This window comes from Sus scrofa, chromosome 3 (genome assembly GCF_054392235.1).
Source record: "Sus scrofa isolate SSC_HxYL_T2T_F1_AM1 chromosome 3, Sscrofa_HxYL_maternal_Yorkshire_Landrace_v2.0, whole genome shotgun sequence".
In the NCBI taxonomy this organism is placed as follows: Eukaryota; Metazoa; Chordata; class Mammalia; order Artiodactyla; family Suidae; genus Sus; species Sus scrofa.
In genome coordinates, this window is record NC_139385.1 from 68,746,423 (window position 1) to 68,766,545 (window position 20,123).

Here is a 20,123-nt window from a genome sequence, read left to right on the forward strand (position 1 = left end):
GGGACAGGCCTTCACGCCTTTGATTTTTCAGTTAACCCAGTAGTCTCTAATTTTTAACCTTTTATGATGGAAAATAAAAGCACACACAGAAGTAGAGGAAATAATATAATTACACCCTTCACCTACCTTAAACAATTAACAACTCCTCTGGCCAATTATGTTCCCCTTCTACCCCCACCCACTCCACTGGTTTATTTTGAAGGAAATCCCAGATCTTATCTGTAAACATTTGCAATTTTTACCCAAGCACTTCAATAAGTATCTCTAAAAGTTATGGACCACTTTATAAAGCAAAACCACAAGAGTATTATCACACCCAAATATCTAATTCCTCAAGATCAACAGCGCTCTAATTTCCCCAAATTCCTTGTAATTTTTTTTTTTTTTATATCTAACTAACTTTCACACGATTTTGTTTTCTGACAGTGGTAACAAAAGTAGAAAGGAGGAGTTTTTTGTTTTTTGTTTTTTTTTTTTTTGTCTTTTTAGGGCTGCACCCATGGCATATGGATGTTCCCAGCATAGGGGTCTAATTGGAGCTGTAGCCGCCAGCCTACGCCACAGCCTACGCCACAGCCACAGCCACACCAGATCCAAGCCACATCTGCAACCTACACCACAGCTCAAGGCAATGCCCAATCTTCAACCCAAAGAGCGAGGCCAGCTATCAAACCTGTATTCTCATGGATACTGGTCAGATTTTTAACCCGCTGAGCCATAACAGGAACTCCCACACTCTGCTTTTTAAATATTCCATATTCTTTATGTTTGCCCACGTCATAAAAATATATGTAAAAATTGAGTGGCCTCATAATATTTCATTGTACAAATGTGTACATAACCCCAGTCCCCACTGGGCTCTTAAACTGTGCCCTTCCCCCCGACTTTTTTTTTGGTCTTTGCGATTTCTTGGGCCGCTCCCATGGCATATGGAGGTTCCCAGGCTAGGGGTCCAATTGGAGCTGTAGCTGCCAGCCTACGCTAGAGCCACAGCAACGCGGGATCCAAGCCACATCTGCAAACTACACCACAGCTCACGGCAATGCCAGATCCTTAACCCACTGAGCAAGGCCAGGGATTGAACCAGCAACCTCATGGTTCCTAGTTGGATTCATTAACCACTGAGCCACAATGGGAACTCCTGCCCTTCCCTGTTTTTTGCCATTATGAAGATATATTTGGATTTGTCCCCATGTCCTTAAAGTTGATTTCTCCAAGGGGAATACCTAGGTCAAAGGACAGGTTTTTGATTTTTTTTTTTTTTTTTTTTTTAAGTTTCTTATCTAAGGAGTAAGTTCAGACCTAATGCCAGTGTCTTGGTCCTCAGTCATGTGGAAACCTCTCTGCAGGACACAGCCAGGGACGGTGCAGTAGGCAGGCAAGAACATTCAGAGCAAGAGTGACATTACACAATGGAAGTCAGGTCAAGGGAAGAGGTTGGCCTGGCTGGCAGGCCTGTGAGTGAGGAAAGCACCCCCAGCCTCCTGATTTTGGACCCATCCAGCAAACTGCTTCTCTCTCTTCTCTGCCCAGTCTTCTCTTCTCAGGAGCCCTTTTGGCCTTTCTTTCCCTCTGGAATCCCAACTCCTGGCTGGCTGGCCTCCCTCCCCAGTGCCCCCCACCCCTGACCGGGGAGAAGCCCCTTCCTCATTACTCCTCTGCAGAGCACTTACTACCTTGAGAGGTACCTGCTCTCTGGACCAGCTGGTGCAACCAGCTAATAATCTATGAGCAGGAGTTCCCATTGTGGCACAGCAGAAACAAATCTAACTAGGAACCATGAGGTTTCAGGTTTGATCCCTGGCCCCGCTCAATGGGTTAAGGATCTGGCATTGCTGTGAGCTGTGGTGTAGGTCGCAGACACGGCTCAGATCTGATGTTGCTGTGGCTGTGGTGTAGGGCAGCAGCTCCGATTAGACCCCTATCCTGGGAACCTTCGTATGTAGCCCTAAAAAAAAAAGCAAAAAAATAAAAAATAAAAAATCTATGAGCAGACCAATCTAAAACCTAGACCATTATCAATGAGCCCACATGTCCCAGGTGAGTCATGAAGATGTTAACAGGAAATTCTCTTAAAAGCTGACATCAAGATGCATTAAGTCTGAACTAACTTTCTAACTAGCTTTCTCCTGAACTAACCTAGTAATCCTATCCCCCTCCACACACAAAAAAGAAAAAGTCTTTTTTTTTTTTTAGTTAATCCCAGTTGATTCCTGGAAATCGTACACATTCCCAAATGTTTACAAACTATTCTAGACATTGATATCAAAACCTGAAGAAAGAAAAACCACAGCAACATTTACCATGATGTCAGAGGCTAATACTGTCAGGAAAAACAGGAGAGGGAGGGCAAGGATGTTACTTACCATGTGCAAATTTGCTCGCCTAGGAGGAGGGATAAATCAGGAGGTTGGGATTAACAAATACACTAGGCCACTACATATAAAATAGATAACCTACTGTATGGCACAGGGAGCTAGATCTAATATTTTATAATAAGGGAAAAGAATTTGAAAAGGAATATAGATATACATATATAAACATATATACATATATATATATAACTGAACTACTGTGCTGTACACTTACTTGAAACTAACACAACATTGTAAATCAACTATACTTATATTTTATACTTAAATTTTTAAAAAATTTGCCTAAACTGGGATATTAGTTAAAAGAGAGAAAAGACTTAATTATTAAGCAATTATTTTTCCTGTGACAACAAACAAATAAAACCTCGTAATATCTTCCTCAAACTTTTTTTTTTTTCTGGCTGCACCTTCAGCCTATAGAAGTTCCCAGGCCAGGAATCAAATTCGCACCACAGGAGTGACCTGAGTCACAGCAGTGACAAGGCCGGATCCTTAACACACTGAGTCACCAGGGAAAACCATCAATTGTTTTTTAATGGCAGAAAAAATAATCATAGACCGCTCTGCTCTCTTTCATGAACACAGATGCCAAAATGCTAAATAAAGATATTGGCAAATCAAATCTAGTGATGTGTAAAAAGAATACTTAAAAGTATGACTAAGTTAGGTTTATTCTAGTTATGCAACAAATGTTGAAGGGTCAACATTAAAACACCAATCAAGATAATTCTGAATAAAGGAGATTAATAAAGATGATTAATTCAATCATCCCAACAGATATTTTAAAAGCATTTAATAAAATTCAACATCTGTTCATTATAAAAACTGGGAGAAGGAAATTTTCTTTATCTGATAAAAGAAATCTACCCCAAAACCGTATCAAAAGCATACATAGTGATAAATTCTGAAAGCTTTCCCCTGAGACCTAGAATGAGACAAGAGTGCCCACTATCACATATAGCATCAGTTCAACATGATGCTATATGTCCTAACCTGTGAAAGGACAAGATATTAAAAAGTATAAAGTTTAGCAGAAGTAAATAAAATTGCCATTATCCATAATTATGTGTGTAGAAAAGCCAAAAGAATCTAAAAATTCCCCCTGGGTGCAGTAGGTTGAAGATGAGGAGTTGCTACAGCTGTGGCAAGGTCGAAGCTCCCACTTGGATACGATCCCTTCCATATGCTGCAGGTGTGGCCGAAAAAGAAAAAAAAAAATCTAAAATAAACTATTAACATTTAATAGTCAGCTTGGCAGGTTCAATGGATTCAGAGTGACTATACAAAAATAACTATTTCTCTACACTTTGTGGTGTAAACAAAGAATATATCTGGTATCTGACCCTAGTTCCTGGTATAGAGCTTCAAAACCCCTAGAATTTCCTGGGTCACAGAAGTGTCTTCATGATGTTAATGAGATGACTCTAGGTGGGATCATTGAGACAGAGATGGTCACCAGTTACATAAAAGGCACAAAAGGCACTACCTCCAGGGAAGGGAAAGGAGACAGAGGCCAATGATGTAATCAATAGTGTTAAGGAAGCCCTGATAAAAACTCCAAAGTTCAGTGGAGCTTCACTGCTGGTGACTAGTTGATGTACCAGGAGGGTGACATTCCTTGACTCCAGGGGGAGGGGGCATGAAAGCTCCCTGGCAGAGACTCTCACAACAGACCCCATCCTACATATGTCCTTTATTATTATTATTATTATCTTGTCTTTTTAGGGCTGCACTCACAGCATATGGAGGTTCCCAGGCTAGGGGTCAAATCGGTGCTATAGCTGCAGGTCTATGCCACAGCCAGAGCAACTTGGGATTCGAGCCGCATCTGCAACCTATAACACAGCTCACGGCCACGCCGGATCCTTCCCACTGAGCAAGGCCAGGGACCAAACCCGCAACCTCATAGTCCTAGTTGGATTTGTTTCTGCTGTGCCACAATGAGAACGCCTATGTATGTCCTTTAAAATGAAACTGTAATATGCCGAGGGTATGGCCAAGAATAAATAAACACAGTAAATAAAATAAAACTATAATTGTAAGAGTAGCACTTTACTGAGTTCTATGAGCCATTCTAGCCAATTACCAAAACTGAGGAAGGGATCATAAGAATCCCTGAATTTATGGCCAGTTGGTTAGACATACACAAGTGGAGAGGCCCCCGCTGGTGGCTAGCACCTGAGGTAAAGGCCGTCTATGGGGCACAGGGCCCTTACACCAGTGAGAACTGATGCCAACTCCAGGTGCCTGGCATCAGAAATGAATTGCAGTATACCCCGGTTGGAAAATCTGCAACAAATATTTGGAAAATAAAAATTTAAAGACATGGCATAAAATCACCAAATACCTAGGAATGAACATAAGATGTGTAAGACTTCTACTCAGAAAATGACTACATTACTAAAAGAAATTGGTATTTTTTCTGTCTTTTCAGGGCTGCATTCACAGCATATGGAAGTTCCCAGGGCAGGGGTTGAATCAGAACTACAGCTGCCAGTCCACACCATGGCCACAGCCACACCAGATCCGAGCTGTGTCTGTGACCTACACCGTAGCTCATGACAACATGGGATCCTTAATCCACTGAGTGAGACCGGGGATTGAACCCACATCCTCATGGATACTAGTCAGGATCTTAATCTGCTGAGCCACAATGGGAACTCCCTACTGAAAGAAAATGAAGAGAGCATGAACTAATGGAAGGGGATCCACGTTTGCAGATTGGAAAATCCATGATCATAAAGATGTCAAGTCTTTACGTTGATTTATGGAGTCAATGCAATTCCATAAAATTCCCAGACAAAAGGCTACGAAGAGTCAAGACAATCTTGAAGAACAAAGTACTTAACAGCACCAGATATCAAAGCTTCCTACAAGAGTACTGCCATTATGTCCATGCAGTATTGGAACAAGGAAAAACAGACCCATGGAAGTGGATCCAGAGACAGACCAGAAAGACATACACCACAGTTGATGGGGGAAAGGACAATCTTTTCGAAAAGTTCTATTGGAGTAGCCAGACATCCATGTGGATTTTTTTGGGGGAGCACACCCTCGACATGGAAGTTCCCAGGCTAAGGGTCAAAGCAGAGCTGTAGCTGCTGGCCTACACCACAGCCACAGCCACATAGGATCTGAGCCATGTCTGTGACCTACACCACAGCTCACAGCAAAACCAGATCCTTAACCCACTGAGCAAGGCCGGGGATCAGACCCCCATCCTCATGGATACTAGTTGGGTTTGCTTCCACTGAGCCACAATGGAATGCCCCATGTGGATTTTTTTTTTTTTTTTTTGTCTTTTTGCCTTTTCTAGGGCCGCTCCCTTGGCATATGGAGCTTCCCAGGTTAGGGGTCAAATCGGAGCTGTAGCCACCGGCCCCCACCAGAGCCACAGCAACGTGGGATCCGAGCTGCATCTGCAACCTACACCACAGCTCATGGCAACGCCAGATCCTTAACCCACTGAGCAAGGTCAGGGATCAAACCCACAACCTCATGGTTCCTAGTTGGATTCGTTAACCACTGCACCATGACGGAAACTCCATGTGGATTTTTTTAAAAAATTAATCTTAACCTGTAATACATCAAAAGCAAAAATAAATTCCAAGGGTTACAGATCTCTAAGGTAAATAATACAGTTTCCACAAAATAATATAGGATTCTAGCTTCCCAACTGGCATATAGGCAAAGGATCCTAAGCAGGAAATCAAAAGCACTAACCACAATGGACAATAAAGCACATGAAAATGTGTTCAGCATTGTTAGTCACTAGGGAAATCGATATTAGAATCACAATGAGATATTACCACAGAGATACCTGAGGGGTTAAATAAAACAAAATAAAGGGAAATTGATATTAAAATCACAATGAGATACTACCACAGAGGTACCTGATTGGTTAAATAAAACAAAAATAAATAGCCAACAATACCAGAGTTGTAGGCATATGAGTATAAGCCCACAGCTGAGTACAAGCACTTTGGAAAACTATCTCCTCTATGCTTGCTTATACGATGCCCTATTTGACTCCCAGCTACATTCTGAGTAGAACTGGCTACATATAGTCACAGAAGACACCCATGAGGATGTTCTTAGAGATATTATTTGTTTTTTGTTTTTATGGCCACACCCATGGCAGATGGAAGTTTCTGGGCCAGGGATTGAAACCGAGCTGCAGGGATTGGTTTCCCTACACCAGGGATCGAACCTGCTGCAGTCAGATCCTTAACCCACCAGACCACAGTGGGAACTCCAAGTAGTATTATTTGTAAGAGTCTCAAAGTGAAAACAATCCAAATGTCCAGAGACAATACCATGGTGGTGTGTTTCTATTGCTACACAGCAAGCAAAAAGAATGAACTACAGATAAACACACACAAAGTTCATAACCTTCGTGCTGAGCAGAAGGCACCAGACACAAGTGTATACACTATATGATCTGCTCACACAAGTTCAGAAACAGGTAAAATTAACCCATAATGGTTCAGGGGGGAGGGCTTTCTAGGGTATTGATAATGTTCTATTTCTTTCTTTCTTTTTCTTTTTCTTTTTTTTTTTCTTTTAAGGGCTGCACCTGGAGCATATGGAGGTTCCCAGGCTAGGGGTCGAATCAGAGCTGTAGCTGCTGGCCTACACCACAGCCACAGCAACATAGGATCCAGGCCGCGTCTGCAACCTACAGCACAGCTCAGGCCAACGCCAGATCTTTAGCGCTGAGCAAGGCCAGGGATTGAACCTGCATCCTCATGGATGCTAGTCAGATTCGTTTCCGCTGAGCCGAGACAGGAACTCCTATAACATTCTCTTTCTTGAGCTCAGAGGGAGTTAACACAAGAGTGTTCCCTGGTGGAAAACTATCAAGCTATCAAGCTGAATACTTGTGATTTATGCATTTCTCTTCAATAAATAATTTTACATTAAAGCAAATCTAGGTGGCACAGTGGGTTAAGGATCCAGTGTGGTCACTGCAGTGGCTGGAGTCACTCTGTGGTGTGGGTTTGATCCCTGGCCAGGAACTTCCACATGCTGTGGGCACAGCCAAAAAAAAAAAAAAAAGAAAACCAAAAAACAAAAAATGAAGTGCTTGCCAGAGGTGGAGGGTTGGGCAAACTGGATGAAGGTGGGAGATACAGATTTACCCAGTTAAAAGTAAGTCCTTAAAGCTGTGGGGGAGGGAGGAAGATAACCTGGGGAGGTAATGCACCCTCATGGGGACTATAGCTAATATATGTGCTGTATATTGAACATTGCTGAGAGAGTAAATCTTAAAAGTTCTCATCACAAGAAAAAAAAGTTTTGTAACTATGTATGGTGATAGAGGTAGGTTAACTAGACTTATTACAATGACCCCTTCACAATACATACCTATATTGAATCATTTTGTTTTGCACCTGAAACTAATATAATGGAATCTGTCAATTATATCTTTCTTTTTGTAAGATTTTATTTGTTTTATTTGAGTATAGTTGATTTACAATGTTTCCTCTGTCAATCATATGTCAATTTAAACCACAGAAGTAACATTTTCTACATTTTCTAGCCGAAGGTTATTGGAATATCCTGGTCTTCCAGTCTCTTTCTTAATATCTACAATCTCACCGAGAAGTGACACAGAACAGCTTGGCCTGGGGAGGGGTGCCATCTGGGGCTGCCACTTAGCTGGCACGTGACAGGGGACCGTCTCAGCCTCTCTGAGCCTCAGTTCCCCGGCCACAGCACTTGGAGGATTAATTCAGTGTCAGATAAAGGTTAACTGTTAAGGAAGGCACTTCTTCCTTCTCTATACTCCCTGCTCTGCCTGCTTCCAGAGTTTGGGTCTGGGGCATTTCCAAGGAGACTGGGCCTCCTGGGGAGTCCTTGTTCCCTTGAACCGCCCCCCCCGCCTTGATTCTACTTTTTCTTCCTTCCCCACCCCCCCCTTTTGGATGTGCTCACAACAAGTGGAAGTTCCGGAGCTGGGGATCAAACCTGAGCCACAGCAGCGACCCGAGCTACTGCAATAACAACGCAGGATCCTTAACCCACTGGGCCACCAGGGAACTCCCTCTGCTGCTTTTCTATAACAACCTCCTGCCTCCTTAACTGGGGTACCAAGCAGGACAGGCATCTGGTGGATCCTGAGATTTTAAGAACCCATCCTAGAGGCGCAAGAGTAAATATGGCCACGCTCCTTCGCCGGCCATCTCCCAAGAGCAGCGACCCTCAGCCTGTGCTGCTACAGTGAGACCATGAAGGGGTTGGCCATCAGGAAATGGCCTTGACTCTTCCCAATTTGCAGGAAACAAATGAGTTAATGAGGAGAATTTCCTCAGTTTGAAGTTACTCTTCTGAACATTTTTTTCCTTAAGCTCTGGTTTCTGTTACCCAAACATTCACAGTAGGGTCCAGATAAGATGCCATCGGAATTAGTGTGTAATTATACAGCAGGCTCTTTTGACCTCAATGTATTCATAATTCCAAGAAAGGCACTCCACCCAGACAGTGGGGCAGCTGCCACCCAAGCTAGTGTGTGAGAACCGCTGAGGTCCCAGTGGGTATCAGCACCCCCGGGGGCACCTTTTGGATAGTAATAACAGTAATTTTTAAAACAGCTGACACTGATTGCATGATGACATGGTACCAGGCACTGAGCTAGGCCCTGTACATGCCTGACCTCACCCTGGCCTCCTCACAACTCTCTGAGTTGGATACTGTCATGAATGTGGACAACCAAGTCGCCAGCCACCGAGAGAACGTTTTCTGAGCCCAAAAGTCAGTTACTATTTTGAGGGTTTTACAAAATAAACTCCACTACAAAAGCATTTACTCCCTTTTTAAATTTACTCTTGGGAAAGTTTGATGAGAGATGAACATACATTTAAAACAGGACTCCAGATGACTGTGCATATGTGTGTGTGTCTGTGTGTGTGTGAGAGAGAGAGAGAAAGAGTGAGAGAGGAAAAGAGAGGAAGACAGCGCCTGCCTGGAGGGGACAAATGTGTGCATGTCAGTCAGCCTGTGTGTGTGGGTGTGTGTGAAAGCATGCCTTTGTGTGTGGAGTGAGCCTGCCTGTGGGGTGGGGGTGGGGGGGTGAGTGGTAGGTGAGCGTGTATGTGTGCAGGTATGTGTGTGTGAAAGTGTGGGTATGGATGTGGGTGGGTGTGGTTGTGGGTATGGGGTTGTGTATGTGAGGGTGTGGATGTGGGTGTGGGGTTGTGTTGTGAGTGTGTGGGTGTGGATGTGAGAGTGAGCCTGCCTGGGGTGAGGGGAGGGAGCCACCTTCCAGCCAAGGCTCCTGGCTGCCTGCTGGCCAGAGACCAGGCTTTCCAGAGAGCCCAGGGAAACCAGTCTTTCAAGAACCCTGCCCAAGTCCCGGTAAATGGGCCCTGCAGCAGGGAAGCGACTCTGGTTGTAACCTCTGGGGAATGTTTCAGCAATCCTAGGTTTAACCCCCAACAAAACAGGCCAGTGGCTGCACAACCCAGCCCTCTGGGCTCACCTTCTCGTCAGCCACACAGCACAGCCCAGCCCTTAACCTGTGGAAATCCTCCTAGACGCGCCTCCTAAGAATCCCAGAGATAAAAAGGGATTTCTTTCTTATCAGAGGAGAAATCTGAAAAACCAGTCGAAACTGTATTCCAAAAAGCAGAGCACAAAATTGTATGTAGACAGTGTTTTCAATGTGATAACACCTATGGGCAACTAGTGGGTGAGACCACGGCTATAAAAATGAAAATAGGAGTTCCCGTCGTGGCGCAGTGGTTAACGAATTCAACTAGGAATCATGAGGTTGCGGGTTCGGTCCCTGCCCTTGCTCAGTGGGTTAAGGATCCGGCATTGCTGTGAGCTGTGGTGTAGGCTGCAGACGCGGGTCGGATCCTGCGTTGCTGTGGCTCTGGCATAGGCCAGTGGCTACAGCTCCGATTAGACCCCTAGCCTGGGAACCTCCATATGCCGCGGGAGCGGCCCAAGAAATAGCAAAAAAAAAAAAAAAAAAAAAGGAAAATAATTTTGATTCTGTTGCTTTATAACAAGACTTTTGAAATAAAAATTTTTTAAATTTCTACAAGTTATCATACACAAAAATCAAATATTAAAAGCAGCTCTTTCTAGGTTATGGGCTTCTAGGTTGTTTTGAGTTTTGTGTGTTTTCTAAAGTTCTGATAATACGTATGTCTTAATTAATATTAACGAAAAGAAATTCACACCAGAGGTGGAATAGGAACAGACTAAGTGGTCTAGGATCCAGTATGTGAAATGAGTCAGAAGTCCCTCATGCAGCTCCAAAGCCTTTTATAACGGGGTGTCCTGGGCCACTCAGGGGTGAAGAGAGGGGTAGCCCGGAGTTCAGGACAGGCGAGCACCCTGTCACTGGGCAGCTGTGCCCATTGGCAGATGCAGGGGCTCAGAGAAGGAGAGGAGGGGATGCTCTTAGCCGAGGGCCCTTCAGGGCGCCTCTGGGAACTTCCACAACCCTCACATCCTCCTGGCAAGTTCTGGGGAGAAGCTTAAAAACTCCCTGAAGCCAAAGGAAGGCCCAAGGACAGGCAAGGCAGCCTGTCCCTCCCAGCGGGTGGACGGAAGGAACCAGGGGCTCTGCTAAAATCAGTCACCAAGTCAGTGACAGAAGGGACTGACTGGCCCACCCTCCCCTGGGCACACGCTCAACAGCCGGATTGGCTCTTAGTGTCTGATAAACAGGCTTGCGGTCCCTGCCCTGGAGGAGCCAGGCTGGCAGGAACAGGGCATGCAAGGCGCTATTCCTGTCCCTCAAGGATGTACTAGTCATCCAGCACCAGCTCATCTCAAGCTAGCACTAAAGTGTGGCACGAGACAGACAGGCAGTGGTGGCACCTCCCAGCCCCCCATTCACAGGATGCAGAGGCAGTTCCCCTAAGATTGGTGCCAAGGACCGATAAGCTCACTTCTTACCCTGTGGTCTTGCCCAAGTGCTCCTAGAACAAGAGGCACCGACATGAAAAATGCCGTGTTTATTCCCCCTTGAAGATCCAGCTGAAATGTCACTCCTTTGGAGTGTCTTCCCAGACATCTACTGACAACATAACCCTCCACTGCCTTTTACCCACTTCTGCAGGGCACAGGTCTGTGGTTTTGTGTTTCCATGCACTGTTTTCAAAATTAAACATCTATTCAATACCTTCTGTCTTGACCAGAGGTGTTCAGGAAAACTCTGGAACTGGACTTTAGAATTAGAAATAAATACAAGACTTTCACTACTCAGCCATAAAAAAGAAAAAAATAATGCCATTTGCAGCAACATGAATGGGCTTAGAGAAGCTAAGTGAAGCAAGCCAGGAGAGAGACGGAGAAAGACAAATATCACGATATCGCACATATGTGAAATCTAAAAAAAGAAAAAAAATACAAATGAACTTATTTGCAAAACAGAAACAGACTCACAGACTTCAAAAACAAATTTAGGATTACCAAAGGGCAAAGATGGAGGGGGGACAAATTAGGAATCTAGGATTAACACATAAACACTACTATAAATAAAATAGATAACCAACAAGGACCTACTGCAGAGCACGGGGAAGTATATTCAATATTTCGTAATTACCTAGAAAAGAATCTGAAAAAGAATACACATGCACACAACATATATGCATAACTGAATCACTGTGCTGTACACCTGAAACCGTCAACATTGTAAATCAACTATACTTCAACTGGAAAAAAAAAAAGAGAGAAACAGAAGACCTTTGACAAGTAAACACCAGTGTGATCCGAGAAGCTCTTCTATAAGGCAGCGCCTTCTGGGACACAAATAAGAGCTGGAGGAAGGGATCTGTAAACAGAAGATGGGTGAAACTGCTCTCAGTTCTGGCTCCTCTTTGGCACTGGGCCCATGGGCTGTGGGGTGCCAGCGAGGGAAGAGGTGCCCACAAGCAGCACACTAAAGAGAAAGCGAGGAGCAGCCTGGCCAGTGTTTCATCAGCTGCCCCGCTGGCATCTCTGTCCCAGCAGGCCGCTCCTGTCACTCTCTCAGATACACTTGCCCCCAGGGAAGCTTCTCCAGATCAAATCACCAGCTCAGTTCTAGACGCTGTTTCCAGGTGGAGCTATCCTAGATCAGGTGGAGGCCTGCCTCTCCCAGTACCCTGTGACGACTGTCCCACCCCACTGTCCATGCTTGGCCCTGGTCCAAGCTGAGCCCCCGCAGGAGGCTCCCCAAAGCCAGCATGCTTGGTTCTTTCTCGCCTCTCCAGGGAGCCTATCTGGCCAGGCTTCTTCATGCCTCGTGCACTCTGCCTGCTCTCAGTTGACTCCCAAACCTTTTAGCCCAGTCCCAGCCTCATTCCCAAGGCCCATGTAGCACTTCTCCCGCACACCTGACCGGATGGACTGCACCCTCGTGCTGCTCCAGGTGGTCCAGGACAGCCGCATGGGCATCCTCTGAGAGCCTGTCAGAAGGGCAGGCTCTTAGGCCATACATCTGCATTTTAACAGAAAGCCCAGGCGCCTTGGGCTCACAATCCGTAAGACACTCGAGTGCACACAATATTGGGCACAGGAGTCCGATAAAAGGGCACAGCACTATCATTTACCACCAGTCCCTCTCTCCACCCTTGCCAAACTGGCTCTGCCCCCTCCAGTTAAATGACAACACAATCAACCTGAATCCCAGGCAAAAACCTCATGTGTTCGCCGCACCTACTTTCCAGCCCAGAAAAATCACTGGCACGGCCATTCTGACTTGAGAAGCATCTGGAGGCCTGACTAGGCCTTCCTGGGCTCCACTGTGCCTACCTGAGCTGTGCAGGCCAGGCTTTGTTTACACATCTGTCTCCCTGGTAGACTGTGACTTCTGTGAACAGGGCTGTGTTAGCCCTGACTCCCAACAGCTAGCACACTGTCTGACACATAGATTTCTAAAAGCCAGAGGTTTGTGGAACAAGAAAGAGAACAAACAAGTGGAAAGAAACAAGATGCTGAAGGTGTGCCAGACAGCAGGAATCAAAAGTAAATGCAAAATTATGCAGTGTTCTCTCTGGCCTTTATAAAGTTGTCTCGGGAATATTAAGCAGGTGGAGAAAGTGTGATATGGTAGAGATGGAAGTATGGAAAGAGTTTTTTTGTTTGTTTTTTTTTTTTTGGTCTTTTTGCCTTTTCTAGAGCCGCTCCAATGGCATATAGAGGTTCCCAGGCTAGGGGTCCAATCGGAGCTGTAGCCGCTGGCCTATGCCAGAGCCACAGCAACGCGGGATCCGAGCTGTGTCTGCGACCCAACCACAGCTCACGGCAACGCCGGATCCTTAAGCCACTGAGCAAGGGCAGGGATCGAACCCACAACCTCTTGGTTCCTAGTCGGATTCGTTAACCACTGCGCCACAACAGGAACTCCTGGGAGGAGTTCTTAATGAAATATTTCTCGCTTTTTCCCTCCAATATATAACCCACTAACTGCCTGTGGGGAGCAGTGATAGGCCTAAGGTGGGTCAGGGGGCAGCAACCAAGGCGGGTGGGGTTTATAGCCAGCTCTTCACAGGGGGCTGGGTGGTTATAAAGTGGGTGGGAAAAATCAGGCACTAAAGAAGAGCTGAGGAGTTCCCGTCTTGGCGCAGTGGAAACAAATCTGACTAGGAACTATGAGGTTGCAGGTTCAATCCCTGGCCTTGCTCAGTGGGTTAAGGATCCAGCGTTGTTGTGAGCTGTGGTGTAGGTCATGGACGCGGCTCAGATCTGGTGTTGCTGTGGCTCTGGAGTAGGCTGGCAGCAACAGCTCTAATTCGACCCCTAGACTGGAAACCTCCATATGCCACAGGTGTGGCCCTAAATAGACGACAAAAAAAAAAAAAAAAAAAAAAAAAAGAGCTGAATGCCTGGAGGGACAGGAATGCCCAGAGGGAGGGAGGGGCCAGCAGGAGGAGGGTTTCAATGAGGGGTGGAGCTTCCAAACCGGGGGTGGAGTGTTCAATACTTGGCTTTCAGAGTCTGGGGGAGCCATCTGTCCTGAAGGAAAAATGCAGCTGGACTAGGAGTAGCCCAAGGAGGCTTTAAGATTTCCAAGCTGTAGCCAATCTCAGTTGTAGCCACAATACCCAGTACAGCAAACAGTGCCAGGAGAGGTTTAACTGGAAGCACCAAGGTTCACACTGCAGGAGCCTCTCAGTGGCCTCACAGCTCTCGCTGACTAGTGACTTGAGTCTTATCCCTGAGGGCCTGCGGCACCGGGCATCCTGGGTTGCATGCAGAATGGGGTTCAGTAAATATCCACTGACAGCTGCCTGGAATTGGGAGGTGGAAGTGGCTGGAAAGCTGTAACCTCCTTGCCAAGTCTCTAAGCCAAGCTCTGGGCCCCCGGGCTTGCAAGGCCTCTCTGAGCTCTCCCATCCCACCCCCACCTCCCTCCCATCTCTAATGGTATGGGAGTATATTCATTACACACACTAATGAGGGAAGTCCTGTCAACTCCAGACGGTCAAAGATCACTTTTTCACAGAGAAACTGGGCACAGGGAAAAGGAATGAGACCCCAACTCGGCTTCCCAAGTCCCTCTAATGCATGTGCCACTGCAGGAGCTCCTCCACTTCAGCTTCTCGGTGCAGCTGGAAATGTCAAGTCCCCGGATAACAGCACAACACACCCATTTTTCTTTATTTCTTATCAGCTCCTCAAAATCTAACACTTCTGGAATGGGGCTCATTCTCTCCCAAACCTGACAGGTCATTCCACTCAAGCAGGGAGACTTTTCACTGAGGTCTTACTATGTGCCAAGAACCCCTTTAGGGGGTCAGGGATATACATGAACAAAGCTTAGAGCCCTGCCCTTTGGAATGTACATTCTAGCGGAGGGAGACAGACAATAAACAAAGTAGGAGTTTCCTGGTGGCTTAGTGGGTTAAGGATCCAGCACTCTCACTGTAGCAGCTAGGGTCGCTGCTGTGGCTCAGGTTCGATCCCTGGTGAGGGAGCTTCCACATGCACCAAAAAAATAAATAAATAAATTGGTAAATCACACAATTCTTAGAAAGCGGTAAGTGCTATGAGAAAAAGAAAAGTGAGCACAGGGCAGGGGGGATCAGGAAGTTCAGAGGGGTACAGTTTTCAATAGGGGGACAGGAAGGTAAAGGTGAAGTGTGAAGTGGGCAGGAGGGAGGGTAGAGTAAGCCTTGCAAAGTCTGGGGAAGAACATTCCAGCCTGAGGGAACGGCCAGGGCAAGGCCCTAGGGTGAGAGTGTCCTCAGGGCAGCAAGACTGGCCAGCAAGGGCCTGCCAAAGTCAGTTGCTCATTCATTGTTTTACAAACATTAACTGTTAATCTCTTCGCTAAGCAACCAGTGGAAAAAGCACTAATAAGGCTGGATCCCTACCCTCAAGGAGCTTATGCTGGTGGGTAAGGAGATAAAACGACCTTAAAAGAGGATTGCAGCCACAGCAGAAAGACTCTGGCAGAAATCAGGGCCCTCACCCAACCTGGAGGTGCTGAAGGGTCCACTGAAACATGGAAAAGATCCTCGGCTAGTCTAGGCAGGCACCCCAACTCTGGTTTTGGTGCTTGCTGCTGATGGCTGTGTTAAACCTGGCTCCCTGGCTTTTCCCAGCTAAAAATGAAACCTTCCAAACACCAGTTTTGTAAAGAAACTCCTTTAAATTGCAGGTGTAGACTAAGCGTTTGCCAGCTCCTGGAGGGCCTCAGACTGCAACAGTAGATGCCAGATGGAAAGACCCAGGAGAGGCCACACTGTGGGGAGCCCAGCGTGGCAAAGAGTTAGGACTGGGAATTGGGAAGATGTTGCAGTGTCCAGGGTGTGTGCATTTGGGGTGACCATCTCATCACTCACTCTCCAGGGCCTCACAGAGCACTGGGAAGATTGTGCCTGTGTTACCATGGAAACACCAGCACCTCTTCCTCCCCTGCCCCCCCAACCCAGCGTCAGCCTCAGGCTACAAGCCTGTTAAGGAGGAGGAGTCCAGTGGACTGAAAGGTTCATCTGGTCTCACTCAGCAGAGCTCTGGCCTGAGAGATGCTAACTCTGTTTTCTCAGTTTCAGGAAGTAGTACTCTTTTTGTTCTGTGTTGTTGGTTTGCTTTTTTTTTGTGTGTGTGTGTGGTTTTTTTTGGCTGTGCCTGCTGCATGCAGAAACTCCTGCGCCATGGATCAAACCCAAACCACAGCAGTGACCCGGGCTGCTAGTGACAACGCCAGATCCTTAAACTGCTGCACCACCAGGGAAAAGTGGTACTTTTAAAAGACAAGCCCAAAGATGGCCCTGCCAAGACCCAGGAAGCTCCTGTCCTGCTGATCAGGGGCTGGGATGCCTGGCCAAGCCAATCCATACAAGTTGGATCCAGATCTGGGCTGAACGATTCAAACGTGCTTGTTGGGTGTGTCACCAGCAGCAGTCCCAAAGACCACAGAGGTAGTAAGGAGGAAGCCGCCCTGGTGAGTCCTAACCAGGTTCCTGAACAGGCAACAAGGGAGAGTCCTCCAGGCCCAGAGGCTGCAGGGTGGGGGTGGGGCACAAATCCTCACTGCCCTTCTGCTCAGACTCGGTCCTGGGGAGAAACAGCTTCCTGGGTCTACGCCCCCACAGAAACTCCTCCAGGCTGTGACATTACCACCAGACAAACGTCTATGTCCCTCCAGTTCCTGCAGAGTGAGACCACCTACCGGGCTATCTCCCCACTCAGACTTATAAAACTCAAGTCCGCCTCTGCTCTGATGCTGAGATTCAGTCAGTCAAACTGAAAAAGGGAAGGTTCCAATCCCCCACCCTGCCTGGGGTTCCGCATCTTTTCAGACCAAACCTGGCAAGGCCAACCCCTCCCTAGCCCACTCCATCACCCACTGATCCAGCCAGTTCCACCCTCTGTTCCAGAAACTGACAAAGGTCTGGGGTCTTGCTCCCAGCAGGAGTTCCACCTATAGGAAACCCCCCTCTCACCCCCCAACCCCCTCCCCCCACCCCATTCCTTTAAAAAGAGCCTCCCTTTCTGCCTCCTCACTCCCTTTGGGCTGGGAGGGTTTTACTCCATAATTGGCTTGTTTACTGCCACTCAGAGTGGTAGAGGTGGGAGGAAAGTTTTGCTAGACGTATGGAAAGAGGTGTGTGCTTTGAGCTCTGAGGCTGGTGAATAAACCCTCCAAGTGTCTCTCTAACTACTTGAGAACTGGCCAAGAACTCATGTGAGAAAAAAACACACAAGGCAACGCGAGGCCGGCTGAAGATTCCCAGCAGACCACAGGAGGGAAGCTTATGTTTGGCGCCTGGGAAAGATAGAACAATAACCCAAACTTAATCTGCTTGTTTCTGCTGAATAATCGAAAGCATCACCTGGCATTGTCCTGAGCAGGGAGCCAACTAGACCCCTCCCAATTCAGCTTCTGTGGGCCAGGAGCTCCAGTGACACTGTTCCCCAGCCCCAAGCAGACTTAGCGCCCTGACTTTGGGCTCCTCCCAAGGCCCCAAATGACTCAGTCTCTCCCCTAGTGATCAGGGATCCACAGAGCCTACACTCAGCCAAACAAGACCACCTGCTGAGCCACATGCCCATGCTTTGCTCCCTGACTCAAGTTTTTCTGCTCAAGGGGTTCTTTTGGCCTCAAGTACCAAGTCTCCCCAACTTCTAAGGCTCTCAAATGCTCCCTCCCCTATGAAGGTCTTCCCAGTTTCCCAGCCCCTTCCCTACCAGACCCCAGTCAGACATGCTGGCTCTGGTTCCTTGCCCTAATCTCCATGTCCAGGTGCTGGCTTCTTTTAAAGCATTAGCCTCACTCCATCCTGCTCGGATGTGGGCAAGAGTGTCCTGCTCAGCTCTGATTCACCTGAAGCACAAAGCACAGTTGCTGGCAGACAGCAGATGCTTAAGCTCCATTTCTGCTGCTCCTGTATACTGGTCACCTCAGAGCCAAAGGAAGTGCTGGGCAAAGGGACACAGAGTCACACGAACGGAACACTAAGATGAGCTAACACAAAACAGTCAGGGGTATGGAGTGGCACCACCGAGAGTGAAGCGAGAGCTGCCTTAGGCCTTACTTACCCTTCTTGAACTCCTCAAGCATGGCGTCCAGCTTGGTATCGTGGAAGACAAAGTGCACTGGGTGGTTGTAGAAGCGGGTGATGGTCTTAAGAGGGGTGCAGTCATCCGGGTCCACGAAGGCCAAGTCTTTGACGTAGAGAATATCTACGATGTTGGACTGCTCGTCTTCAAACACTGGGATGCGGGTGTAGCCGCTTTCCATAATCTCCGACATGGTGTTGAAGTCCAGGATGGCATCGCTGCGGATCATGAAGCAGTCCTGGAGCTGGGTCATGATGTCCTCCACGGTTTTGGTCCGGAGTTCCAGGGCACCCTGGATCATGTTCAGCTCCTCTTTCACGAGGTCATTATAGGGCTCCGTCACCTTCAACATCTCCATCAGCTTCTCCCGATTGTAAACGGTACCAATCTCCTGGCCCAGGAAAAAGTCTAGGAGTTTGCTGATGGGGAAACTGAGGGGGAAAGTGAGTAGCATAAAGAATTTGGTGAGAATGATAGTGTTGGCACCCACAGCCAAACCGTGTCGGGAGCACAGGGCCTGAGGCACGATCTCCCCAAAGATGACGATGCCAATGGTGGAGGAGGCCACCGCCATGAGCCCAGACCCTATGAGGTTGTCTAGAAGGATGGTGAGGGAGGTGTTGACCAGCACGTTTCCCAGGAGCAGGGAGCAGAGCAAGTAATTGCCCTTGCGACGGATGGGCTCGATCTTGCGAGCATAGCGCCTCTCCTTCTGAGTGCCACAGTTCTGCACGATGCGCAGCTCCATGGGGTCCAGGGCCATAAGCCCCAGGTTGAGGCCAGAAAATATCCCCGACAGCACTAACAGCACCATAATGAGGAGGATGTGCAGCCAAAAGGGCAGGAATCTCCCAGTCTCCTCCTTCAAGAAGAGAAGCGAGTCCTTGTCTGTCCACCTCTGCCAAGGCCCGTCCACGCTGGCCCGGGTGCACAGTGCATACAACTTCATGTTCTCGCTCCTCCGGAGGAATTTAGTGAGCACCACCAGCATCCCAGACGTGTCCCCGCGGCTCACGTTGACCAGCCGCTGGACCACCAGGTCCTTGGTGAGCTCGGGGCAGTTGGTGGAGTTGCGGATGGTGTCGGCATTGTCCACCTCGGTGAAAGAGATCAGGTTGCTGGAGATGGAGCCCAGTCTCTGGCCATACAGCCTCAGGTTTACCGTGCTGCCCTCGGACACGTAGATGGTGCCATCCTCGTTCGTCCCACACGATTTGTTGCAGCTCGCCAACCTCATGCCTAGGATCTCGCCCCGCTGGGGGTCGCCCTGGCCGCAGGCCCCCCGCGCCCACAGCAGCACCAGCAGCACCAGCGCGGCCAGGAGGAGGCGCCCTCGGGCCGGCCCGCCACCCGGGAGCCCGCCCCCGCCCACCGGCGCCATGTTGCTCCGGCTCGGCCGCCGCCGCTCCCAGCGCCCTGCTGCGCAGCCCCACTCGCGCCGCCGTTCCTGCAGCTCCGCCGCCTCCGAGCCAACTGCCTGGCCCGCCGGCCTGACGTCAGGTCAGCGCCCCTCCCGCCCCGCCCACCGACCCACGCCTCTCGTTTGAATATTAAGCCCCGCCCCCCACAGCTCCGACACCGCCCTTAAGGAGGTCCGGAATTTAAGGTGGAGCGAAGCGGGGGCACCGGAGCACTGACGCTGTGGAAGAAGCCCGCCCCGCCCTCCTCGCACGCCTTCCGTGCACTCTGCTGGTACAGCTTTCCTCCGCCCGGACCTGCTCCCTCTCCCGCAGTCCAGGC

At 48.1% G+C, this 20,123-nt stretch overlaps 1 protein-coding gene across 2 annotated transcripts in view; it reads right to left on the minus strand.

Moving 5' to 3' along the window:
- CNNM4 (cyclin and CBS domain divalent metal cation transport mediator 4) overlaps window positions 1–19,858 on the minus strand; it is a 43,782-nt gene extending 23,924 nt beyond the window's left edge. For both annotated transcript variants that reach the window (XM_021087272.2, XM_021087271.2), the window contains exon 1: window positions 18,363–19,858. In XM_021087272.2, the coding sequence (XP_020942931.1) occupies window positions 18,363–19,764 (1,402 nt within the window). In that variant the 5' untranslated portion in view covers window positions 19,765–19,858. The remainder of the gene's footprint in view (window positions 1–18,362) is intronic.
- Between the last annotated feature and the right edge of the window lie 265 nt (window positions 19,859–20,123).